This window comes from Gymnodraco acuticeps, unplaced genomic scaffold (genome assembly GCF_902827175.1).
Source record: "Gymnodraco acuticeps unplaced genomic scaffold, fGymAcu1.1, whole genome shotgun sequence".
NCBI lineage: Eukaryota > Metazoa > Chordata > Actinopteri > Perciformes > Bathydraconidae > Gymnodraco > Gymnodraco acuticeps.
In genome coordinates this window covers 721,430-748,068 of record NW_022990943.1, presented here as the reverse complement: position 1 = coordinate 748,068, position 26,639 = coordinate 721,430, and the positions used below count along the sequence as shown (strand labels likewise).

Here is a 26,639-nt window from a genome sequence, read left to right as displayed (position 1 = left end):
TCTGTAAACAAATAAATGTGAATTGTTTGGTTATTCTGTGCTTTACAAGATTCTAAGTCAAGCTTTGCATTGCTCAAAAGGCACCACAGGGGGGTGGTTGTGCTGGATGTGTTGGGGGGCATGTCTCTTCTACCTGGGGCACCCAGAGTGTCTTGCAGCGCCACTGCCGGCGACCCTGTGGTTCCCAGCCAAGCCATTATTGATTCAGGTACTGCCGCCCCAGAATGCTCCAATGCTCTTACATAAAGGTTAGGGTTGGGGCTAAGATTAAGACTAACCCTAGTCTTGTTTAGTCACTTCCTAGACAAAAGGGACATTAAAAAAACTAAGTAGGAAAAAGGAGTGTGACCTCTGTTAAATTATGTTATCTGGTGATTTGACAGGTGTCATTTCCTAGTCCTTTAAAGAGTAATCGATCACATAATATGGCACATTTTATCCAGCCTTATTCATTGTAAGTCCAGATATTCTTTAAGTACTTCTATTATTCATGCATCCTCCAGCAGTTGTTCCTGCAACCCATCGGCCATCATTCATGTAGGTCTTTCAGTGACAGGTAGAAAGGTAGTCTGGACTCAGGGAGCAGATGTCCAGATCTGTGTAGAACTCACACAAGTCTTCCAGGCTCATCCTATGGAGATTCATTTGACATGATATATTTGCCCTCTGGATATGATGCTGGAACTATGAAACCCTAACCTGACATATTTTCAATAGGTACAGATTAATTATCTTTCTTTCCAAAGTGTTTTGAAGTAGTTGCTACTGTATATTAAAATCCAGGTGCATAGAAAGGTTTCAACATTCAATTGAATTGGCTTACCAAAACTCTCCATCATCAGCCACTGAAAGGCACATTTCCCGATCTTTGGAACTCACGGTTTGCCACAGAGGAGACCTTAAAGAGGGACAATATTGTATTTCAGTTGATTCTAGACATTCAGGGGCATGTTATTACAGAAACATAATATGTCCTGGAGATTAGAACATTAGGCCTCTCCCCATGTTCTGTTTATATGCAAATACAGTGGCACAGTACAAAGCTTAGGTTTTAAATGACAGAACTACTTTATAATATCCATAACCAAATGACCGTTTCAAGTCCTTAATAGGTTTCCTATGGGAATGTACAGAAAAGGTAACACAAGTGATTTTATATAAAAATAAAAAAGGATCCTGGCTCTCACGCTTCATTCTTGATATACCTTTTTAATCCTTCTAAATACTACCTTTAGGAATGTACCATAAAGGCCATTGCATTGCGTATATTCCAATACAGAAAAAGACCCATGGCTGCTGCCAATCTTTATTTATATTATCATATGGAAAACAATCTCAATATGTCTTCAAATAAGAGCCATGTCTCTCTGAAGTTGTTCTCACCGATCGCTCCAGTCTCTGTTCCACTCTCCTGTGCCCCAGGGGTTCCACAAACGCACCAGGTTTATTTGTTGCCCTCGGCTCATCATCTGAACAGTCATCATGGCAGACAGCACCACAATTATTTAACATATGCTCATCAAAATGCAATCAATTTTTTCAAATGATTCATGCAAAGGTAGTAAAAGCTTACAAACCTATTTAATAGCTGTAGGTAATGTTACCTTCTGCAATGTCTTAAGTTTATTTCCTTACCTGTTTCACACCTGTAACAGTATAGGCATGGCCTTGGACCAATCCATTTGGTAATACGGTATTGGCAGATGTCTCCTACAAGTCAAACATTTTAATCATTTATGTTGTTAACGGATTGTAGACAAGTGAAAACTTGTCTACAATCTACTTATCTAATTGCTAAAATATCAAAAATAATGTGGTTAGGTTAAATTTATATTTTTTAAATGTTGGAATACAGAGTTATAGAGAAGATAGAAACAGGAGGCAAGTCTTGACCATTGATACTGGAATTCAAGATGGCCGCCATTCATTTTTCCTTAAGGTTTGTTACCTACTGCACATGCTCAGTAGTGTGTTTGTAGCTGGCCAAACCTGTTCCATCTATAGACTTTACATTGGTATGATGTTTAAAAAAAAACGCTTATAAGCTTTTGAAAATGCAAAAACTGACATGAACAGCTAGATCTTATTTTGCAGCGTTTTCTATTCCAGGTTCCTTGTTTTTCTCCTTGGTTACTGAAAATGAAATTTGTTGAATTTATCTTACGATTAAAGAGAAGTTGAAAAGTATCCAGCCAGTGATGGTTTTGTGTGGTAAATGTGTCCTTACCCTCTGAGCTGTACCACAGCCCATTAGAGACTTGGTTTGGTTAGCTCTGCACATCAGCTCCCACAGGTTTGTGGGGGGGTTTGACAGCGCGATCGACATGTGAACACCACCAGTGAAGTCCATCATGGCCTCGGCAGGAGTTCCAGCATTCATGTCCATATAGGAACCACACACTCTAAAACACCGATGTAAAAATATTGTTACAGATACAATTCATGCTTAGAAAGAACAATTATTGAGAAACAATGTCATTGTCATACTTGGCATAGGCTTCTCCATCAAAGCAGGCCAGAACTCATTTTGGTCTTTGGAGTGGACAAATATCAGTCTGCCATCTATTGTTGGTAGCTTGTCATCAATGACGACGTCAACCCATCTTCCAAATCTCCAAAAATTATTGGTTAAGCCAAGACGGAAATAAATATCCATATAATACCAAGTACTTTTTAAAGAAAAATATTGCATTATTATTAAAATAAATTAAATATTATTTTGTACTCAATGCTCACATTTTTTGTGGAATAGTATGGAAGCAAATAAGAGACAGAATTATTTAAATTTGATCAGACACCAAATTTATAGCATTTCAGTGTTTCCCACAGATCTGAAATATACTTGTGGTGGTAGCTGAGAATGGGGGGGGGGGGGGGACTAGTGGAGCATGCTCATGAACTGTTCGCCGGAGCCTCGCAGCGGAGTTACTGTGGAGCGCATAAAGCAGATCCTTCACACGATAGCAGAGCAAACAGGTACAGGAGGGGTAGTTAATCGTCGTGCTCGCTGACGGATACAAAAAGATTAAACCTAAATGGGTTGCGCTACATACTTTGGCGGACGATAATATACCTGGGCCCAAGTAAAGTCTATGTGTGGGAAACCCTGCATTTAAATATTTTACTTTACTGACAACCATGTGTCTGAATTTACCTTATATCTTGATACGCAATTGTGAGTTCACAAATTCAGATCTCAAAATTCTAGTTTTTAAATTTCACATAGGTTGCTCAAATTCGAATGATCAAATCCAGATCTAAAATTTCAAGTAGGCCTACATTCATTTTAAAATTCGGAGCTTCGAACTCGTTGCTTCAAATTCGGTGATTCAAATTCGGTGCTTCGAATTCGACGTCCAACCTTTAGAGGGCGCAACATCCGGGCTACCCGGACAGGATGAGCAATCGATCCTGAATGCAATTGAACCGACTTCTGGCCTATCAGAGCCAAGCGGCGAACTCCGCGGCAGAACGGGGGGGCTGACCTCTTGTCAAGAGTCGGACCCCTGCCAGACGAGTGGAGGCTTCACCCGGAGGTGGTGAAGCAGGTCTGAACTAAGTTCGGAAGGGCAGAGGTGGGAAATGCGGAAATGCTGCAAACTGTAGGCGATGGACGCAGATGGGAACAGACCCTATGTTAAAAATGTCCAACTTAAAAGAAATAAACATGTTTCTATCCAACAAAACATTCTGTATATAGTTAGATTCCCCCTTCATGACAACGGGACTGTTGCTCCTAGCTTTCTGTCTCTCTGCTAGCAGCAATGTGATGTTAAAGGGGCTCTGCCTGCTCAGCTCATTCGGCGAACACTACTTGAACCCGGCCGTTTTTGTTTTGTTGTTGCCTGGTGGAGTACTCGTCATGCACATATCAGATTTATGTTATGGCTCTGCGGTTAAAACAGACCGTCCTCCATGAATGCAGTTTCTTCGGTAAGTCAAACCCACCTACTTTATGTTATGTTACTGGTGTTTTTATGAAGCTAACGTTAATGAATGTTTAGAGTTGGGTTAGCATTTGAGCAATCGGTAGCTATATCTGTGCTAACGATGCTAATCGATGATGCTAATCAACGATCCAAGTTAAAACGTAATAGAGAAGTGTAAAACATTAAGTGGGATGATACTGTACACCAAAAGGCTTGGCACAGCAACCTCCTGCAAGCAGTGATGCTGGTCCTACAGCACTTCAAACCCTTAATGCAGGGCAAACATGTGCTAGTGAGGAGCGACAACTACACCACAGTGGCGTATATCAACAGGCAGGGCGGAGTCCGCTCAATAGCCTTGTTGACCGCAGCAGAGAACCTGTGGTTGTGGGCTTCACAGATTGTGTTGTCTCTTAAGGGCCCTGCACATCCCGGGACGGTAGAACGGGGGGGCCGACCTCATGTCAAGAGGCGGACCCCTGCCAGACGAGTGGAGGCTTCACCCGGAGGTGGTGAAGCAGGTCTGGACTCAGTTCGGAAGGGCAGAGGTGGACCTGTTCGCCAATCGGGGCAACAGCCATGGCCAAGAATGCTGCTTTACGCCTTTCCACCGCGGTGAAGGAAGGAGTCTAGAGCCTCCGTCATGTATGTTGGGCTCTATTCTTGCCTACTTACAGATACTGGTGGACAGGGGGCTGGCTCATTCCACAATTAAAGTGGACCTATCATGCTATATTTGAAACATATGTTGTAGGGCCATACCTATACGAAACATGTATGTGAAGTTTTTTTTCAAAATACCAAACAGTTCACCCATTGTAGCCATCCCTCATACTGCTCAAAGCCCTCTTTTGAAGCCCTGTTAGAGAAATGCGGTTTTTGGGTCCTTAGCTTGAAAAAAAAGAAAGAAGAGGAGGCGGAGCTAATGCCTGATCAGAATTCTACCGGAGATAAAGTTAAATTCTGCTGTGATAAAACGCCATCCTGTTTAAACCACGTCAAGGATTATTCTGAAATAGTATGGAGCTCAAATGCTTTTTCTCTTGCAGGTTTATCACAAGGTGAGTTCTTTTTTTATTTCCTGCTTTTTAAAACACATGTGATCTACACAGTACAGGTTAGCTCTGACTGTTAGCGAGGCTTGCTAATGTAAACAAAGTTTCTGATAGCAACTTTCTGTGGGTCCGCTGCCGATTTGACATCAGTTCGGATGGAATGTATCCGCTCGTTGTACACCCGTTTTTAAAAGATTTGGGTATGGAGGAAAAGAGAGAGGGTTTTATTTTCTGACGCTGCGTGAGTTCCGAGATGCACCGGGGACACATATGTATGTATAAAATACATCACAAAGTGCATTTTGCATGATAGGTCCCCTTTAAGGTGTATGCAGCAGCCATTTCGTCGTGCCATGAGGGATTTGGAGGCAGGTCAGCCTTCAGTCAGCCGCTTATGGCGCGGTTTTTGCAGGGGGTCAGGAGGCAGCGCCCAGTGGTGCACGCCTCCTCCCAGCAATGGGACCTGCCGTTGGTGCTCGAGGCTCTGGTCACAGAACCATTTGAGCCTCTGGAGCTCTCCTCCCTGAAAACACTGTCATGGAAGACAGCATTGCTACTTGCCTTGACTTCGGCCAAAAGAGTGTCCGAGCCGACCGCTCTGTCGGTGCACCCAAGTTGTCTTTTGATCCGGGGTGACCGTAGCGGGGCGACACTCAGACCGAACCCCTCCTTTGCTCCTAAGAGCCTAAGGAATTTGTTCAGGTCAAGGGCTATTCAGTTAGGTGGCTTTAATCTTCCACCCCAGGGAGGTGGGGCCAGGGAGGCTAAATTGCACTTCCTCTGCCCAGTGCGTGCGCTAGCATGTTATGTAGAGCGCACGGCTGCCATTAGACGCACTGAACAGCTGTTTGTGTGCTTTGGGGATGGTGTAGCTGGAAAAGCTCTCTCCAAGAAGTGCCTAACAGGATCCAATCCAATTAGGGATGCACGATATTGGTTTTTTGAAACCGATACCGATAACTTCCTGCTTCTCAAGACCGATACCGATACCGATAACCGATAATACAAAAAAAATTACGCCACTAATTATTTTAACGCGATTAACGCATGTGTATTTTTTTTCCTCGGCCGCCCCGTAGTTTCAGAGCGCATCGAGTTTAAAATACCATCTACAAGCTGATGCTGACAGCCCCGCTCCTGTCGCCCGCTTGTGGCAGACCACACTTCCACGCTCACCGGCAGGCACCGACTGGCCATCTGGAGGACCGGGAGGGTGTGTGTATGTGTGGCCCGAGCGAGCGAGAGAGAGACCTTACGTGCATTGTTGTTGTTAGCATCTGGTGCTAGCTAGCTGCGCTAACGGAGCTGTTTAAATGAAAACAGAGGAGCGACATTTCGCCACAACTGCGCCGAGCACTTGACTTTATGCAGGAAGCCAGACAGTGGGACATTGTACGAAAAGTCAGCACACTCAGCACGGATAGTGCGCAACATGATTGCAGCGTCCAGGCAGCTCCGGTTCGAGCATATGCCTTGAGTTGCACATAGCTCCAACGCCCATACCACCGACGACATGTTTGTTTACTGTCCTGGCTTCACGAGTTAGGGAGCGCTGGATTTGCGAAAAACTCCCCTCTTCCTAAACCACTAATACCACAGTACTGGCAAAACGGGAGGAGCCGAGTGAAAAACAAGCGCCCCTCATCCCAATCCACCCACACCGCAGTATTTTTTTCTTTTTTTTTACCCAAAAAATATATTGTATATTATCGGGGCTATTAATACTGGAATCGGGTTTATCGGGATGACGTCATAATTCCTAATATCGGACCGATAATTATCGGGCCGATAATTATCGTGCATCCCTAAATCCAATCCAACTTTATTTATATAGCACTTTAAAACCTTTAGACCAAATTGCTGTACAGAGAGATAAGCTCACAAAACATAAAATAAATACATTTACAATAAAAGATACAAACACAAAACAAACCAGAATAAACGTAATAATACTTTTTTTTAAAACAGCCATATAATAAAAACAATAGACCACTGAAAGCAAATAAAAGCAACAATCTACTTGTTTACGAATGCTAAGGAGAAGAGGTGGGTTTTAAGATGGGATTTAAAAACAGACAGTGTGGAAGCCTGTCTGATGGCAGCAGAGAAAGCACGGTCACTATTTAAAAAAGGCTTTATTTTGGCTAGCTGCCTGAGGTAGAAGAAGCTGTTTTTAACAACTGCCTTGATCTGGCTGTCCAGCTTAAGTTCAGGGTCCATCTTTATCCCAAGATTTGTGATGTTAGGCCTGTGAGTGGCCCAAGGATCCTAGGTCTATAGGAGTGGTCCGAGGGGCACCAAAAACCATCACTTCGGTTTTGTCATCATTTAATTTTAAAAAGTTGCATGACATCCAGGATTTCATGTCTTCAAGGCAGTTTAACAGCGGTTTAATTGAATATGAGTTGTTCTTTTTAAGTGGCACATATATTTGGCAATCGTCTGCATAGCAATGGAAAGCGATACCGTGCTTCCTAAGAATGGACCCAAGAGGGAGCAAATACAGGCAGAATAACAGGGGGCCTAACACTGAGCCCTGTGGAACCCCACAAAGGAGAGGAGCAGACGAGGACTCAGAGTCCTACCAGTCAGATACGACCTAAACCATTCGAGGGCTTTGCCCCTAATGCCCACCCACTGCTCCAAACGAGCTTTCAGGATCTCATGGTCCACTGTATCAAAAGCGGCTGTTAGATCAAGGAGTAAAAGGATAATGCATTCACCTGAGTCTGTTGCTAAAAGGATTTCATTAAAAACTCTTAAAAGAGCGGATTCCGTTGTGTGCAAGGTTTTAAAACCAGATTGGAAGACCTCGAGTACCTTGTGCTCTTCCAGAAAAGCAAGAAGTTGACTGTATACAATCTTCTCTAGGATTTTGGACATAAAAGGCAATTTGGAAATAGGCCTAAAGTTTGCAAGAACTGTGGGATCCAGACTAGGTTTCTTAATAAGTGGTTGTACAACTGCATGTTTCCAATTTTCCGGAACAACACCTGTGAGCAGACTGCTGTTAAAAACGTCAAGAACAAAAGGTCCTATATTGGGGAATACCTCTTTAAAAAATCGAGGAGGGACAGGGTCGATTGGAGAACCAGAGGGCTTTATTTTGGAGACAATCTCCTGCACAGAGGATAGAGTCATAGGCTCAAAACGGTCAAAAACAGCAAAGCAGGGGGCGGAGACAGAGGTGTTGTTTGATGGAGCAGTGGATGGCTCTGCAAGTGCATTATACATGCCTATGGATGGGCAGGGAGAGCCCTCCCCACTGGGGACCGTGCACATTCTACACGGGCTGTGGCAGGCCCCTTCATAAAATGTTATCTCTTGGACATGTCTGGCTCCTTCTCGTCGTCTGTGCTTGCCGGGGCAACGCATGACTGGTGAGAGGGGGGGGGCTGTGGGTCAGTAGTGACATAATGCGCTTGTGTTTTTTCCCGTGCTCCTTAGGGACTCGGGAGACATGGTGCGCAATCAGCCCCATACAGGTCTGTAGCCTTCCTCACTATTGTCCATGCCTACTCTACACGGAGGGTATGTGAGTGTGGGGGACGTCGTGCACGTATGTTTTCCCATGCTCCTTCGGGACCTGGGGAACATGGTGCGCGGTAGGCTCCATACAGAGTCTCCGCACTATTTTTTCCATGCACAATCTGCACGAGGTAAGCCTGTGTGAGTGTGCCTTATCCAAGCTGCGGCCCCGACTTCTTCACGGTTACAACCGGATGGGAGGAAGTGGGGATGCGATGGACGTTAGCCAAAAGCCAGTCAGGGACGGTGTGATGGGTCGATGTTGTTGGACGACAGGGCATTTATACACCAAACTTAGTTCCCAGCACTTAGTACCCCCATGAAACTAAGAGCCGATTGCGTTCACACCGGAATAAGTTCCCTGAGGGAAGATTATGCAAATGAAGCCGCTGACGTCACTTCTTCTTCTTCTGCTTTTGGTTTTCTGGCAGGCCGCAAACAACTTCACGGTGTATACCAGGGTTGCCAACTTTGGGTACCTGGCTGGAGTGAGATTTTCATATCATGGGTTTAATTACACATATGCACACTAAATGACTGCTATCATGTCAGCAGCGGGACCTTAGCATATACAGTGGGGCAAACAAGTATTTAGTCAGCCACCAATTGTGCAAGTTCTCCCACTTAAAAAGATGAGAGAGGCCTGTAATGTTCATCCTAGGTATACCTCAACTATGAGACAAAATGAGAAAAAAAAATCCAGAAAATCACATTGTCTGATTTTTAAAGAATTTATTTGCAAATTATGGTGGAAAATAAGTATTTGGTCAATAACAAAAGTTCATCTAAATACTTTGTTATATACCCTTTGTTGGCAATGACAGAGGTCAAATGTCTTCACAAGGTTTTCACACACTGTTGCTGGTATTTTGGCCCATTCCTCCATGCAGATCTCCTCTAGAGTAGTGATGTTTTGGGGCTGTCGCTGGGCAACACAGACTTTCAACTCCCTCCAAAGATTTTCTATGGGGTTGAGATCTGGAGACTGGCTAGGCCACTCCAGGACCTTGAAATGCTTCTTACGAAGCCACTCCTTTGTTGCCCGGGCGGTGTGTTTGGGACCCAGCCACGTTTCATCTTCAATGCCCTTGCTGATGGAAGGAGGTTGTCACTCAACATCTCATGATACATGGCCCCATTCATTCTTTCCTTTACACGGATCAGTCGTCCTGGTCCCTTTGCAGAAAAACAGCCCCAAAGCATGATGTTTCCACCCCCATGTTTCACAGTAGGTATGGTGTTCTTTGGATGCAACTCAGCATTCTTTCTCCTCCAAACACGTCTAGTTGAGTTTTTACCAACAAGTTCTATTTTGGTTTCATCTGACCATATGACATTCTCCCAATCCTCTTCTGGATCATCTAAATGCTCTCTAGCAAACTTCATACGGGCCTGGACATGTACTGGCTTAAGCAGGGGGACACGTCTGGCACGGCAGGATTTGAGTCCCTGGCGGCGTAGTGTGTTACTGATGGTAGCCTTTGTTACTTTGGTCCCAGCTCTCTGCAGGTCATTGACTAGGTCCCCCCGTGTGGTTCTGGGATTTTTGCTCACCGTTCTTGTGATCATTTTGACCCCACGGGGTGAGATCTTGCGTGGAGCCCCAGATCGAGGGAGATTATCAGTGGTCTTGTATGTCTTCCATTTTCTAATAATTGCTCCCACAGTTGATTTCTTCACACCAAGTTGCTAACCTATTGCAGATTCAGTCTTCCCAGCCTGGTGCAGGTCTACAATTTTGTTTCTGGTGTCCTTTGACAGCTCTTTGGTCTTGGCCATAGTGGAGTTTGGAGTGTGACTGTTTGAGGTTGTGGACAGGTGTCTTTTATACTGATAACAAGTTCAAACAGGTGCCATTAATACAGTTAACAAGTGGAGGACAGAGGAGGCTCTTAAATAAGAAGTTACAGGTCTGTGAGAGCCAGAAATCTTGTTTGTTTGTAGGTGACCAAATACTTATTTTATAGAGGAATTTACCAATTAATTCATTAGAAATCCTACAATGTGATTTCCTGGATTCTTTCCCCCCATTCAGTCTCTCATAGTTGAAGTGTACCTATGATGAAAATTACAGGCCCCTCTCATCTTTTTAAGTGGGAGAACTTGCACAATTGGTGGCTGACTAAATACTATTTTGCCCCACTGTATATAGGATATATATACAATATATACAAATACACAATATTGGACACAGACTATAAAGGGCACAACGTTTCATTCACTAATGAAAGTCAAACACATTTTTTTTCCCACTGTTTTATTGTGTGCCTGTCGCGATAAGCAATTAATTGACGTATCGTACGATAAATAAAAATGAACGCGATACATTTCCATTTACATGAGGATGTGACTAGCAGTTTGAAAGGATGTACTTGAATTATTATTATATATTATCATTATGTCAGTGGTCTAAAATGGTCATACAACGGTGCCGACAATATTATCGTAATAATTTCCGGGAAAATGTATCCAACAAAATTAATTATCGTGAGAGGCCTATACATTAAACACACACACACAAACAAATCTACAGACTTACTCCAAACCGCCAAATATATTAATTGCACACTCTCACTCTCATATACTCTTTGACTCTATTTTGGCCTAGTAGAACAATGAGCAGCAGACTTTTACTTTTTTATCATTTCTACTGGATCTTAGATCTGCGCATGCGCAATACGGGTCAGGGATTGACCAACCGGCTCCCACTGCTCTGCTGTCTGTTAACGTTGTTAAGGTGGTGGTGGGGGCGGGGAGGGAGCAGATCGACAGCTTGAGCAGCTGTCAACTCAACATTGTAAATAACCAGCCAAAAACGATCGCCGGTTCATCTTGTTTTTGGCGTGAGAATAGTTTGGGCAGCGTGAGAGCATGAGATTGAGAGTGAACGCTTGAGTCACACGCCAGATGCGTGAGAGTTGGCAACCCTGGCGTATACTGCCACCCGAAGTCCCCGGCCGGAAGTCCCCGGCCGGAAGTCCCCGGCCTTCCGAGTAAATCGCCAGAATGCCGACACCTCCACCGCTCCCATGTTTTTTTTTTGTGTTGCCATAAGTTATTCTCTCTCCGTTGGTGCGTGGGGCTAATGCTAATAATGCTAATGCCAGCAAATACAATGGCGGCTTCAAAACACTTTTCCGAGTTTTACGGGCCGTGGTTTGCAATTCGCCGAGCCAATCAGAAATTGGTACTTTTTTCTCCCCAGGATAGTCCCACCTCTCTAGCAGGCACTAAAATTGGGGGTGAAAGTTCTCTAAACTAAGTTCTCTTTTTGGTGTGAACGCAAAATTCCAGGCACTAACGGAACTAAACGGGAAAAGTACGGGTAATAGTACTCCGGTTTGAAAGCGCCTATAATGAAAGTAATCATTAGTTGTTCAAAATGAGCTCCAACTACAACAGTTAAGTCAACTCTTGCATGGGTAATAATAATAATAAAAAAACAAATGATATAATATAATAGTATAACTTGTTTCTTCAATTCAATTCAAAACCTTTATTTATCCAGGTAAAATCCCATTGAGATCAATGATCTCTTTTTCAAGGGAGACCTGCAGCAGTAGGTTCCACAAGAAGACATAAAAACATAAACAACAGAACAACAAAAGGACATCATACAGCAAAATGTTCTACTTGAAATACTTTAACAACACTTTCCTGATTATACTAGTATACTTTTACTAAAGTAACATTAACATGTTTAAATGCAGAGCTTTTGTAAGAGAGTATTTGTGTAGTGTAGCACTAGTACTTTTACTGAAGTAAATTATCTGAAAACTACATTCACCACGATTACTTCTAACAACTTATGCATTCAAATGTATTTTACTTGAATTTTTATATCTGAATTTGTGAACACTGAAACAAATACATTGAAATTCAGGATATCAAGATATTTCAGATTTTTATTTCACATAAATTCGGAACAAAAAAATTCAGATACATGATTTTCAAAGTAAACATTTTCAATGCTATAAATTCGGTGACTGATACAATTTAAATAATTACGTCTCTTGTTTGCTTCCATATAATTGACATCCCACATTCAGCACATGAAGTTTGATTACAATCAGAGTTCAATGAAAATATAGTGCCAAAAATAAGAACCATTTGTGCTGTGAATATTTACCCTGAAGTGGAACATCCCGCAGTATTTCTCATTGAACGTTTGCTCAAGAGGGACAACTTTACATAGGATGTCTTTCTGGAATGTCAGTGCTCCAATTGAGGCCAGAAACCAGCAGTCTTCTGTTTAAAAAATGAGCCAATGAGTTGTTGAGACAAGAAGCATGTTATTGGAAAAATGATAAATGAAGAAATGTCTTACCAACAAGTCCTTGACCAAAGTCAAACCTGCAGACCCCGTCAAGTACAAAGGCTGGGTAAGGAGCAATTTTCTGAAACGGGGAGTGTTGAAGAGTATATGGTTTAGCTCTATGCTGATGAAAGACTATTTATGACTTACTTGATCAAACATACAGGCAGTCATCTATGGAAAGCCGTGTGAAAATGTATCCTTTATGTCAGATGGCAATTTCCTCCACTAGGTGGCTCTTTGTCAGCAGTAGTTAGACATTTGGTCCCACTGGTTTGCATTCTTTCTTTCTAGTTGAACAAAGACTTGTCGCTCTTTTTTTTAAAAGTACACTTTTATCAAACGTGTTTCAATACAGGCCTTACTAGTGACACCAGGCACCGCAATAATGGTGCCAAAGTTCAAACGAGTCAACTTTATGACTCACTAGTGGCCCTCCAGACATATTAGAGACCATGAAAGTTGTACTAGTTAACTACTGGGCTGTAAAGTTCCTGACAAGTTAACTAGTCGAACAGGGATTCAGCTCACCACTTAACCAGTGAACTACAAAAGTCTGCACTAGTTAACTAATTAGATCAACAATCGCTGAGTTTGGGGCGGTGGTGGCGAAGTCGATAGGGACTTGGCTTGGTAACTGGAAGGTCACCAGTTCAGGTCCCGGCAAGACCAAGTGCTACCGAGGTGTCCCTGAGCAAGGCACCGTTCCCTACACTGCTCCCGGGGCGCCGTTCAAAATGGCATCACACTGCTCCTAACACTAGGATGGGTCAAATGCAGAGAAACAATTTCCCCACGGGGATTAATAAAGTATATCAAATATCAAAAATGAACTAGTTATTCTAAAAGACAATCAAAGTAGTGTGACTTGTTGATTTTTTATTTTATTCGTATACATTTTGAGCCTCACACGCTAGGTAAAATGGGCTTTTACTAGTTACCATGTGAACATTTTTGCCTTAACTTGTAAACTTGTTGAATCAAGTTTGGAAAAAAGTAAACTAGTAAAGTTAAAAGACAGTTCTACTAGTAAACTAAGGAACATTTTGGTTCAACTAGTGTCGGAAAACGGCCGACTGATATCAAGGATATGGAATAGCTTGCCATATAACGCTGGGAATCTCACAAGTTTAGTTGTAAAGTCATTCCAACAAGATGAACATTTTGTCTTTTACTAGTTCCAATAATAAACATTTTGAGCTTCACTAGTTAACTGGTGAGGTGAAAAAGCCTAGAGACCTAGAGAACACTTTTGTATGAACTTATTAGCATGTTAAATAATGTATTTATAACTAGTCAACTAGTAAAGTCAAAATACACTCCTACTAGTTAAGTAGTTAGTATTTTGGTACACACTAGTAAAAGTAGTGAAGGAAACTGCCGTCTGATATCAAGTATATAGAATAAATACTCAAATGGCTTGGCATACTCTTTAGCTTCTGTTGAGCTCTTCCCAAACACTCACCGCTGGTCTCAGCCACACCACTCGCTTCAGGTCAGAAGGCTTCAGTATCCCTTCGCCGATAGATTTCCTGTCGGGGGGGAACATGTCGTCGATGTACCGCACTCCTCGAATGTTGCAATACTGTTCCAGCTGCTGGTAGTCTTGGTTTAAAAACCTCTCAGGGTTGGCAAAGCAACCATAACCGTCGTGCCTTTGACGGGCCTCCATAATGTTCAGACACACACCGGGGGGAGGCATCGCTGCAGTGTTCAGGCTCTGGTGTGGAAAATGGGAAGCAGAATCATTTTGGCATGCAATCATTTTGTATACGCATTTAAGAGATGGGAAAGAGGTTTAAGAAACAACAGCATCGGGTGAAATGAATTGACCACTTCAATGCTTCATTGGATCTCAGCTTTTTAATTTGTCGTCTAAAGCCCCTGACACACCAACCCGATTTTGGGAGTCAGAGGCCGTCAGAGGCAGTCGGGCATTCGCGGCGCCCTTACTCAGGTTGGTGTGTCCCGCACTGTCGTCTCTTTACAGCACATTTTCACACCTCCCGCGGCTGATTCAACATGTTGAATCGGCCAAATAAATCACTCTGATTGGCTGTTCAGCTTAGCGAATCAGTGCATGAGAAGCGAAGCGGAAGTGAAGGACCAAAACAAACGATTAAGAAGGCACACACAGACGGCTAATCTTTTTCATTTTCATCTCACCCGGACGCAAGTGTTTCTTTTTTATGTTTACATGTTTTTGATCGACGAGAGTGAGTGAAAATGGAACCCAGACGCTATTTGTTGTTTGTTTATATCACGCAGCCTGTTCTTCTTCTCTCTGTGTATAGTCTGTCTTCCGGTTGTTGCCTCTTTTGAATGACGAATACACACTACCGCTGCCTGCTGGTAAGGACAGTTATGGCCACTCGTCGACTGAAGTCTTTGCGGTGTGTTCGTAGGCGGGTGGCGTGGCCGACGCAGGCGACGTAAAAGTGGGACGCCTTCGGTACGCGTTCTTTGGTCTCAGGTTGGTGTGTACAGCCTTTACATCTTCCATATTTCTTGTCAGGTTGAAATTAACACCCAAACTATTTCTCTAAGAATTACATTTACACACTCAGAAGTCAGAATAAGTAACAATGTGATCGAATGGCAAGTCAAAACATTTGACACATTTGTTGTTATTTTATTTTTTAATGTTAACAAAAGCAGTTCATGTGAAATTAACAATCTACAAATTATGAATAGGTTCGCAAAAATACCACTATTTTCAAATCTGTATTTGAAAGTAAAATATGATTTGCAATAACATTATTAGTAATAAGGGCATTTGGGATTATAATACCCATAGCACATGATTCATTACATTTTATTTGTATCATACCATTCAGTGTCCTTTTTGTTCCCTTTTTGAACATCTGCATTTGATTTCTTTCTACATTGTAATCTCATTTTGTATTTTTATTTGTAATTTATTTAATAAATGTTCAATTTAAAATGTGTCACACTCATACTTAAACTTGTACATGAGCCTGTGAATTATCCAAACCTAACTCAAATGTAATAAAAAAAAAACTTTTTCTATAATTTATTTAGCACTGTCACAATCTGTCACAATGTCAAATGCAGCACTCGAGAAACCAAGGAGTATTGGTAATGTACTTTATTGGTAATAATACCAGAGCAGAGAGATAACAGCAGAACAGTAACAGCCGGATGATGTGCAGGCAAACGAACCAGAGGACAGCAGGCAGAAGGTGAGTCAGGGCCGGGCAGAGGGTCAGGGAGCAGGCGAGGCGGTCAACGGAGGTACAGGCAGGGTCAGACAGCAGGCAAGGCAGGATAGTCCAAGCACAGGCAGGATCAGGGAACAGGCAGAGCAGGCAGGTCGGGGACAGGCAGGGTCGGAACCGGGTAGGCAATCTGGTAACAAACGTGTGAAAGACTAGCATGAAGGCAAAGTACGATCTGGCAACGGGTGTGTGTCTGGTTAGGGTTTAAATACTGGCAATATGACTAATGGGTGCAGTAGAGAGCAACAACGTGTGTGTGGTTAACAGGTGAGACAGGTGAATGGAAAACTACTGGTGAAGGATGGAGCAGACTGTGACAAGCACATTACATTGGTAATACTAGTTTGAGAATTATATATATATATAGGAGGTCACGAAACATCCTCATAACATTTAACTATATTGTCACTTATCAGTCTCTTAGAATGTTAAATAGAACGTTTTAACATGCTTGATTTGCTCTAGCTTACGGCATTTAGGCTATACATAAATATGCATTATTATGTTTATATCTAAAACCTGAATCACCCAGTTTAAGATATCATTGGCTTTACAAAAAAAAAGTGCCTGATTAAAAAATGACAATGTATTTTTCAAATCAGTTCTTTGACATAAAGTTCAATAATAATGAAAATAAGATTAAGATTGCTACAGCGAGTTCCACAATGCCTTAATATACTTCAAACACATAAAAAGAATAGAATCAGGTGCTTTATAAATAAAGGATTTATTGACTCGTGTCATTTATCAAGCACTTTACCTGATAAACAGAAAATGTTTTCAATATGTGATAATCAGTCCCTTTTTCTCGGATTCTCTATTGTGTGTTTACTGTTGAAGTTCATGTTTTTTTCTGGAGTGTAAGTGTAATATAAGTTCTGCGGTTATTGTGAAAATAATTGGATCAATAGTAGGGGTTTGTCACTGACCTGATAATATGTACATTTATATTCTTATTTTATTCCTTTCACATTTGTGTGCCCTATACTGAGTTTAATTCTTATTGCTCTTGGTGCTGTGACACCTTCATTTCCCTAAAGCAGGAGAGATTCCCAGTCGATCGCGAGATGTGTCTAAAAATAGAACAACAATATTCAGTGTTATCACTTCACTGCTCAAACACCGCGGGCTAGTGTTTGGGAGAGAAGAGAGCGGCCCACTGAACCAGTCTCTCGGGAGGAGCAGGAAGAGCACATCGATGTCCGTGACCATGATTACTGCTCAACCCCTGAACCAGCTTCACTGGACATGTCCTCTCAAGCTACAGAAGACAACTCCAAAACAGTGGAGGATCTGCAGAAGCAACTGCAGGAGTTAAGAGTCCAGCGAGAGTTTTGCTTACAGCGGTTTGCTGGCTCCGACGACAACCTCCGATTCTATACCAGGTAATGTTTTGGCTAAATTCTATCCAAGTTTTTAAGATGGGTTAGCTTATAAAGAATCCTGTTTACCTGCCGTTTGACTGCTGACTATTTGCATGCAGTGTTGGAATAAGTAGGCTACTCAACTTAACTGAAGTATAAGTACAAATACTATGGTTTGAAAATACTCCTGAACTGAACATGTAGAATCATAAATCATGTGTTTTCATAAGTAACTAGAAACTATGAAGGTTAACTAAATGTGGTGGAGTAAAACATACTAATACTAACAACATACTGATAATACTTTACTACAAGTGGAAATCTTCAAAACCTTACCAAAGTAAAAGTACATGTCAATATCCACTGCGTTTCTCCCAGTTGCACACTTAAGAATGAAGAGTAAAAGTAGTCATTCTATGTAAAATGTTCCCTGTATGTTTTAGATTATTATTACTGCTGCTTTAATGTAGTTGTTACATGTTACTGCTGTATATTACTATACCTGCACCAAGTGCCTTCTTAATCAGTCTATTTGAATTGTAATGTATTATAGCAAACAAGAGGAAAGCATTAGCCCATGTGTTACAGTTAACGAGTCAATTAATGACTGACATGTGTCTTTTGTGTACAGATTCCCAAGCTATAACCACCTGATGGCCTTCTGGTTTTTGATTGAGCCTTCCATTTATAAAATGGTTCGTGTTACAAGTGCGATATCAGCTGCCAAGAGGAATGAAGAAGTGGTTACACACACACGTCCATCAACGGTAGGCTACGTTTCTTTTAACACACAAATTGAAGGGAAAATGTTTCTCCAACATTTCATTGCTTTCGTGTAGGCTAAAAGGCTATAGTACTCAATCCTTTTTGAATACATCAGAGAACTAAAACAACTTAATGTTTTTCCCATGGTGTGCTACACTCATGACATTAATATACAGTGCATGACATTAAGGATTTTGGGAGATGGCCCTGTGGGCCATCTAAGCTAATTTACAGATGGCCCTGAGCCCAATAGAGATTGCCCTGAAAAATGCTCGCGGACTAAATGACGCACGAAGGGTTTGGGGGGCCTCCCCCTAGAACATTTAGATTGTTGCAGGTCTTAGATGCTGTCTGGTGCATTCTCTAGACTGAATTATAAGATGAACCACCACAATATTATATTGTTCAATTTTATTCTTCATTTCACTTGTTTGTTTGTTCTTGTTTGTGTTTGCTCGCTTGCATGACCTGCATAGCTATAATAAATACTTAAGTTGTTGATCAAGACACTTTCCATCTGATGAAGGCAAATGGCTTCCCAGATGGAAAAAAGTAGAAAACATTACATTCAGTTATAACTGCCAAAACAAACATTATTTACACTATTATGGCCCCTGTTAAAAATGTTTGTAATGTTATCTACTGTAAGTTGGTCGAACGAATGCCTCCTCATCCGGAAGCTGACCGAGCAGACCCGAGCAGCAGTCGAGAGGAGCCGAGCGTATCCGCGAAGCACACAAAATGGGACGTCAGAGTTCCCGTTAGCCGGCAAATCTAAATCTCTTCGGTCAAAATTATTTCCCTTTAGCGCAATACCGCTTCAGTTGCGCCACTTATGTGACAGACAAGAAGAGTATGTGACAGACAAGAAGAGTCAACTCTAATGTCTAACACTTAATGTGGAGAAAGAGATGTCCTGTATGGGTTGATTGTGCGTTGATCTGTTGGTAATACCTTGGGGTTCCGGTGGGCATGTAAACAAATGCATAATGCTGCGCTATACTTTGCGGCCTCACCCGGTTGCATAGCGACACTTATTGTTTAGGTGTCTTTTAATAAGCAGGTAGTCATATCATCTAGAACTAGCTGGATCTGATCGATATGGACATAAACGCGAGTGAAGTCTAATCTGACGGGAGAGAGAGATCAGCTGCTGCTGACGAGTTGATACGCAGCTCTGCATAATCACCTGCAGCGGTGAGCGGACAAAACACACACTTCAGGTTAGAATATCACACGTAGCTATTTTAATTACCTCTCAAACTACCTAAACTAGTTATAGATATGTTTAGATTTACTGTCGGGTCACTCATTACTGGATCCGCAAGCTGCATGATACTGGCATAATAGATTGCCCGGTCGGGCAACCAGCAGGTGAGGCTCCATTGCCAGAGCTAAATACTATATGGCCCCGGGCCATCGGGCAGTCCTTAATGTCGAGCCCTGGATATAGTACCCTTTTTTTGTTTATCTTCCAGAGACAGCTGCTTCAGCCAATTGACGAGTTCTTCCTTTTTCTCTGCTTCCTGTCGGTGGGTTTGAAAGAGAGGGACCTTGCAAACCGCTTCAACGTACACCAGTCCACTGTGAGCCGCATCATTGCAACATGGACGAGTTTTCTTACAACTTTATTGGGGTCACAGTGCATCTGGCTTACACCTGCAGAAGTTCAAGCCCACCTCCCAGAGGCATTCAAAGATTTCCCAGACACACAGGTGATCCTGGATTGCACAGAGCTGAGGTGTCAAACACCATCCTCACTCCTCCTCCAAAGTGAAATGTATTCTACATACAAATCTCACTGCACCATGAAAGCCCTGGTTGGCATAGCCCCACATGGCGCAGTGACATTTGTTTCTAGTCTGTATGGTGGTTCTGTCAGCGACAAGGAGATTTTCAAACAATCTGGAATAGCTGCGTTGTTGACTGAAAACATGGCAGTGATGGTAGATAAGGGCTTCCTGATCAGCGATTGCTGCAAATGCAAGGTGTACTGCCCACCTTTTCTGTCAAAGCAGAAGCAAATGCCAGCCTATCAGGTGAGGGAGACACAGGCCATTGCCAGACTGAGGGTTCATGTGGAGCGTGTCATTAGGAGGATAAAAGAGAACAAACTTTTTGATGGTGTCATCCTCCTGTCCCATGCCTACAACATCAACCAACTGTTTGCAGTAGCATGTATGCTGTCAAACTATCAGAACAAAGCACTGGTCAAGAAATGGGTGAAATAAGACAAGATGATGACACCTGTGCAGGTAGCTGTGATTAAGCTGGGTGAGCACACCGTAATCCCGTGTTGCCTGACACACGCTAGTGTTTTGTTTGAATAAATGGTAAATAGCAAATTACAATGCGTTGATGATTTCTTACAAATGCACTGATTTACTATTCATTACACAAATCACTTCACTTTATTGTCTTTTTAAATACAATTGTATATTTATTTACATATATGAAATGTGACAAACAATATATATCAAAAACAAAATATTGAAATCACATTTTGTTGTCATTCAGAACACATGATTGAGGGATTGCCTCCTAAAAACAATGACGGCTGAGCCAGGGTCTAGCAGCTAACTGCTTACAGAGTTAACAATGGCTACAGTGCCCACTACTTTTTTAATGACAGGTACTTCGGCATGTATGTGTAAAAAAAAAAAAAGTCTACTTTTTCTCTGATTGCTCTTTGCACTTCTGGATCTGTGTATATTCTTTGCACCAGGTAGTCCTCTTGTGCCCACACTACAAAATCACACCACTGCATCCCAGATACAAGAAGTTGACCCTGTACTTGCCAGTAATAGGCATGGCTTTTCTTGAGTTTAGGGGAGCCACATTCCATCTGCACATATTTGCAGTCGACATAATTTGGGACATTTGAATTCAACAAGGCCAAATTGGGGATATTCTGTTGGGTCAAAAACAACTCCATCAGGGGAGGCACCAAGCCAGGCCGTAGAGGGGTGAATGACAAGGCCACAAGGGGAGTAGTTCACGTTTGCCAGTCTACTGTATTCAGCTGCTACTGTGGGCTCCATCTCGGCACCTCTCCTCATTTCTGCAGTCTGCCTTGTACCTTTGAGTATTCGCTCTGCAAGAGAGTTAGCAGAGCTCTCACCTCTGACGTGACAAATCTCTCTAAACCTAGAGGCAGTAACCCTGGGTTTGCGGAGCAGATGCCACTCTGAGCTAGAGCTTTGCTCACGGGTAGCCTCCTCAATTTTGTGAGACATTTCCAAATCAACAGATAAGCTGTTCATATGTAGTTGCTCCTCTTCTGAGCACACCAGCGGTAAATCACATGGCAAGATCACATACCCCTCTATGGGCAAGTGGGGTGTTGGTGGTGTGTCAGTGTGAAGTGTGGTGTACCGAGACGTCAAAGCAGGCATCTGATAGGACAGAACACTGCCCTCCTGCACAATCCCGAAGGCACTTTCCACAAGGGGCTTGTCAGGTCTCATGTTCATTGTGGTCACAAGCGGCCTGTCTTCAATGCTGAATGCTGAGTATGCCTCCGTAACTCTGAACAGGCAGGGATCTGGTAATGGCCCCACCATGCCTCTGTAGAATCCACTCCTACAAAGAATGGCAAAGACAATATAGCACATTAATGTGACAATAAAGGTTAGGAATACAGCACTAGAATTATGAATTTTAAAAACACAGGAAACACAATTTTCCAGCTAAAATTACCTTACTCCAGTCTGCACCATCCTATTTGGTACAGGCTTGGTGAAGACCATGGAGTTGATGGGCCCTGGCTTCACACCCTTAAGGAAAAGACAATTACTGTTCGTTGAGTCACTTTAAAACAAAAACTCTGTGAAAGATTACAAGTATTTGAACCTCATTGAAATTACCATTGTTCGCGGCTTGTGCCATTGCTGTTCCGATTCAGTACAGCTATGCACAGGTGGCACAACTGGCATGTTCAGTTCAGTGTAGTGTGCTGTTTGGAACAGCAATGCTACTGTGTGATTGCACAAAACAGTTCCTGCAACACAGGAGCACTGGTTGTGCGTGAGCACCACTGGTGATGAATCACGAAGCGTTATCTAAAAAAGAGAGAAGAAATACTAGTGATTAGTAACCTCACTTGTTACTATGAGCCAGGAGGTTATTATGAGTAGAATTATTGGTTATTTTTACTGACCCATTATCCTAGAAGAAGCATGTATTCCTGAATGCTTAGTGTTACCCTCTTACCCTACAATACCACAATGAACTTTCTTTGGAAACTAAGATGCCTTGAAAATTGTATTAAAGCAGTTTTTACTATATATTTGAACCCCCAAACTTACACATCCATAATCAATGTAATAATATCTGACCAATCAGCTGTGATAAAGCAGGGAGAAGTAGGACACTGTTGAGATTCCCTTAAGGTAAACTAATGTTTAACTGAACTGAAACTCAATAAACAGGGGGGAACAGTGTCAATGCTGCCTGCCTACACTCAAACTGTGTGCTGTCTCGCTCTTCCGCATTGACCTGTAGCACAAGGCTCTCACGCTGACCTGCCCTGTCAGCCTGTCTTTATTGGACACTGAATGAAGAAAAACAGAGCAACAGCGTTAGATCTATACTCACGTCAACACATCTATGGCAACATTGCTTTACAAAAACTGATACCATTATGCAGTGTGGCTAACAACAAGATAACCTTGGCTAGGCTATAAGGCTATTAAACGATAGTATTTGTTAGCAAAATGGCTAATGTTTTAAAGAATTAACACCAGAAACAGTACATAGCGTTACCCAGAGCCCTATAGTAGTCTACTATAGTAGTAGTATAATAATAATAATAATAGTAGTTATACTATAGGGCTCTGGCGTTACCTAGCTTTTGACGGCTAATGTTAGCGTAACCCGGAGCATAAGCTAGCTGGTTAGTACCGGTTACCTTCTTACCTTCATAGTTGTGTATATATGACGCAGCATATAATTTGAAGCCTTTATCGAGTTTGCTGGCTGGGGCTTTAGTCGTCCGGCAAATCCGATGAACATCTGACATTTTTAATTTCGGAAGCTCTTGTAGGCAGCGGGTGTAGAAGGTCGTCATTTTCAAACAGGAAATGAATCGGCCGCTATGAGTAAAATGCGGAAGTGACTGTGCATGTAGCCTATTCCCTCCTAATTCTGCCCTACGCTCCCAAAAGGGGAGGGACCTGAAAGCACAGCTAAATGCACAGCAGTCCATTTTCACCAGGCCCAACAACAAGAGCAAGGCTGCTCCCATAGCATCTTATCGTGTCAGTCACGTTCTTGTGAAACACATGAAGGCCCATTCCCAAACCGCCCCCTACACCCTACCCCTCCGTTTCACGCGAAGGGTCCGCCATATTGAGGGCTGGTCCAAAGCAATCAGGGCGGAGGCGTAGTGGGTTATAAAAGCCTCCGACAGCGAGTTTGCATGGATGCAGGCTTGATAATCTCACTCCACAGGTGTGCAACCGTTTTTCGGGCATGGAGGAAACAACGTCATACAAATGTGAGTTCCATGTGGTTATTTTTTTAAACGATAAATAATACGTTGCCTTAACTAAAACATGCCTTTGTGAACATGTATTTATAAATCTACACGTGTTAATTTGATTTGCCAAGATTACATTAGATTTTTATTTTGAAGATGTACAAATCTAAATCGGAATCAAACTAACAACACACGTGTCAATTCATGTATCCATTCACTTACGAAATCGGTTTAAACTTAAGTGTGATTTGTAATTTCAGGGACTGTGGTAAAAACCAAGGCACTTATTGCATTAAGGATGGACAAGGATGACCTGTTTTGCAAAAAACGCAATGCTGCCAAAGAAGCATGGGAGTGAGTTATGCACTCAATTCATATTTTGTGCAATGAAAGTAATGAATGTGCACAGTGGGTCATTGCCTTAACACCAATATATATTGTTTAAATATTCTAGGATAACAGGTCAATCATTAAGGAACTGGACCTTGGGCAACATGTGTCTCACAAACAGGCCTCCAAGAAATGGGAGAACCTAAAAAAGAAATACAAGGTAAATGGTGTATTGTTATTGTAAAACATGTTTGTTTTTGAAAAAGCTGAACAAAGATTTCTAACATGCATTTGTTTGCAATAGGAACTTAAAAGGCCAAGGACTGGAACAGGGACTGATCAGGGGGAAGAAACCCCTGCAACATGGCCCTTCTTCATGGCCATGGATGAGGCCATAGGTGCAAGGCCTTCAATTAGTCCTCCTGTCCTTGTTGCCTCAGCCTTGGCAAACTCCACAATCCTCTTCGATCCGGAGGCTGCTTCCTGCTCCTCTTCCTTCCCCCCCCAAATGTGGCTGATGATCCAGACCCCTCACCACCCTCATCACTGTCTGATGCTGGAACCACCCAGCAGCCCCCCCCCAATAAAAGAAAAGGTGCTATGGGAGTGCTGGAGTGCCTAGAACGCGAGGCAGAAAAAGAGGACGAACGCCACAGACAAATAATGCAGCACTCTAACCCTGTTCGAAAAAATGGTCGACAAAATGTGATTTATTTTTTTCCCCCCACCATTGGCCATTTCTATGTTTGATTATTGATGTTACTTAAAAGACTTGTTTTTGTTCGCTTGTATTATTTATTTGGAAGACAATAAACCTAATTTAACGTACTGTCCTTCATGTCTTCAATATTCTATAGTAAATACAGGTAGACGGGTGATGAAGGTGACATTGCGTTTGCTTGATTGTTAGATGGCTACATTGTTCTGTGTGGGTTTCATAATGTAGAAGGAAAAGTTTTGCACAAAGTAATGTTGTGCACAGAACTAAAGTGTTTTTTCCAAAGTCTGAAGATTAACCCTGAATATCAGCATTTTAAATAAAGATATGTCTGTGCGCTTCATAGGTATAAGGCATTAAAATATACATGACATTTACGGTCTTAATTGCTCATGTCAAACCATTTGCAGAGTTTCACTCAAAAACAAAAGTGATTGTATTAGAAGACCTGTGTTCATTTTCTGAACCTTTGCTCTGTGCTCGTGATTGAATGATCCAAGAGGTAAGGACATTTGTCTCCAATTTGGGATTATGCAGAAAGACAATTCAGGAAAACCAAGTTTGAAATCAACGGTGCACAGGTTTATTTTATTTCACCTCTTTTCTCTAAAGTGAGAAGTGGAGCTCACTAAAACAAACAAAATTAATCAGGTATGTGTGCACATCATTTCAAAAACACAAGTTAACAGACAACCACGTTTTTCCAAAAAAAAACAAAGTTCATTCGATGTAATCGTGCTCTCTGGTGTGGTGCCATTTGGACAGGAGCAGAGAGTTGTGCAGCAATCCTGTTCCTTAGGTGGTGTCCAGGACTTTCCTGTCCACATGCTGCGGCAGGGGGAGGACTCTGGTCCCCATCTTCAGGGGGGAAGGCTTCAGCATCCTCAAGGACATCGTTCATGTCTATGCACAGAAATGCACAACATGCAATGATGTCAGGGGCAAAGCTTGGACTGACCTCCAGCGCTTTGCACACACACACACACACACACACACACACGCACACGCACACACACACACAGGGACAATTCTGAGACCAAGTCAAATTAACCTTTCCTTTTTTATTCTATAAACTACTGACAACATTTCTCTGTGTTGGAATTCTACAGACACTATACAGATATACACATATAGCTTATAAGGAAAGAATAAATGAATGTATATCACAATATATCTAAATATCTATTTGTATTACACATACAAAGTTCATAGGCTACTATATAAGAAATAAAGTGAAGATAATTGTTGTATTAGCAATATTGAAATGTTTACCTGCCACTGGCACATCGCTAAAATGCGCCTCAACCTTCTGCGCCTTCTGTTGGATCTTGCCATTGCACCCAGTAACAGGCGACGGATAGCAACGCAGGTCAATGCAGCCGACAGATGGAGATGTGAGTTGGACACCATGACGTCCGTTTCCGTTTCCTGCGGAGAGAGGGGAGGCCGTCCCAAAGCTTGCCGCTGTATTTTTACCCTTAACCCTTAATGGAGGGAACTTCATTCAGCTGTGAGTGTGCCTACAGACGGAGTTCACTCCGTCACGGAGGGGGAGGGTCGAGGGAGTGGTTTGGGATTGGGCCGAAGTCTTTCAAAGACGGCGAAGTTGTGAAAGAAGCATTCCTGGAGGCTGCCGACGCGCTTTTGGGGGACAGTAAAAATAACAGTAGCATTTCAACAGGTTTTTGATATAATAAAAACTCAAGTTAGATACCGTTATTAATCAGCTGTAAGTTTTAGTTTGTTTGAACTTATTCATTATAATTATTGTACAAAATGGTATAAGAATGCAAACTTAAATTGATTATAGTCTATTTTCAATTCAGGTTAAGAAACTAGTGTTGCTTGCATCCTATTTTAAAGGCATTTCTTTTTATAATCTACTAAAATGCAACAAAAAAATGATTTGATTCTATT

The 26,639-nt window shown here is 42.2% G+C and overlaps 3 protein-coding genes and 1 long non-coding RNA gene across 4 annotated transcripts in view; 1 reads left to right on the top strand and 3 right to left on the bottom strand.

Moving 5' to 3' along the window:
* Positions 1-14,529, bottom strand: part of LOC117558532 (calpain-1 catalytic subunit-like) — a 37,228-nt gene extending 22,699 nt beyond the window's left edge. Inside the window, 10 exon segments of the mRNA XM_034234782.1 lie at positions 480-631; positions 824-898; positions 1,384-1,469; positions 1,636-1,710; positions 2,228-2,402; positions 2,488-2,497; positions 2,500-2,620; positions 12,642-12,760; positions 12,840-12,909; positions 14,293-14,529. Of these exon segments, the coding sequence (XP_034090673.1) occupies positions 480-631; positions 824-898; positions 1,384-1,469; positions 1,636-1,710; positions 2,228-2,402; positions 2,488-2,497; positions 2,500-2,620; positions 12,642-12,760; positions 12,840-12,909; positions 14,293-14,529 (1,120 nt within the window).
* Positions 14,530-17,226: 2,697 nt separating this feature from the next.
* On the top strand, positions 17,227-20,543 carry LOC117558519. Its single transcript, XM_034234769.1, has 3 exons — positions 17,227-17,451; positions 18,062-18,197; positions 19,674-20,543. Exons 1-3 carry the CDS (start codon positions 17,315-17,317, stop codon positions 20,424-20,426), a joined length of 1,026 nt encoding a protein of 341 aa, XP_034090660.1. The 5' UTR covers positions 17,227-17,314; the 3' UTR covers positions 20,427-20,543.
* Positions 20,544-21,020: 477 nt separating this feature from the next.
* LOC117558531 lies at positions 21,021-23,281 on the bottom strand. Its single transcript, XM_034234781.1, has 4 exons — positions 23,113-23,281; positions 22,062-22,256; positions 21,895-21,971; positions 21,021-21,777 (listed from the first exon to the last, which is right to left on the bottom strand). The coding sequence occupies exons 1-4, from the start codon at positions 23,206-23,208 to the stop codon at positions 21,021-21,023; spliced, it is 1,125 nt and encodes a 374-aa protein (XP_034090672.1). The 5' UTR covers positions 23,209-23,281.
* Positions 23,282-25,282: 2,001 nt separating this feature from the next.
* Positions 25,283-26,272, bottom strand: LOC117558526. Its single transcript, XR_004570843.1, has 2 exons — positions 25,995-26,272; positions 25,283-25,625 (listed from the first exon to the last, which is right to left on the bottom strand). It is a non-coding gene; the product is annotated as an uncharacterized LOC117558526 (long non-coding RNA).
* Positions 26,273-26,639: the final 367 nt, after the last annotated feature.

What these genes read in the sequence shown, in the direction of transcription:
- LOC117558519 (XM_034234769.1), top strand. Translation starts at nt 17,315, where the DNA reads ATGTCCTCTCAAGCTACAGAAGACAACTCCAAAACAGTGGAGGATCTG. An exon ending in AACCTCCGATTCTATACCAG is followed by an intron (nt 17,452 to 18,061) that starts GTAATGTTTTGG and finishes TTTTGTGTACAG; the next exon opens with ATTCCCAAGCTATAACCACC. An exon ending in CACACACACGTCCATCAACG is followed by an intron (nt 18,198 to 19,673) that starts GTAGGCTACGTT and finishes TTTATCTTCCAG; the next exon opens with AGACAGCTGCTTCAGCCAAT.
- LOC117558531 (XM_034234781.1), bottom strand. Translation starts at nt 23,208, where the DNA reads ATGTTCATCGGATTTGCCGGACGACTAAAGCCCCAGCCAGCAAACTCG. An exon ending in ATATATACACAACTATGAAG is followed by an intron (nt 22,257 to 23,112) that starts GTAAGAAGGTAA and finishes TCTCTTTTTTAG; the next exon opens with ATAACGCTTCGTGATTCATC. An exon ending in GGCACAAGCCGCGAACAATG is followed by an intron (nt 21,972 to 22,061) that starts GTAATTTCAATG and finishes CTTTTCCTTAAG; the next exon opens with GGTGTGAAGCCAGGGCCCAT.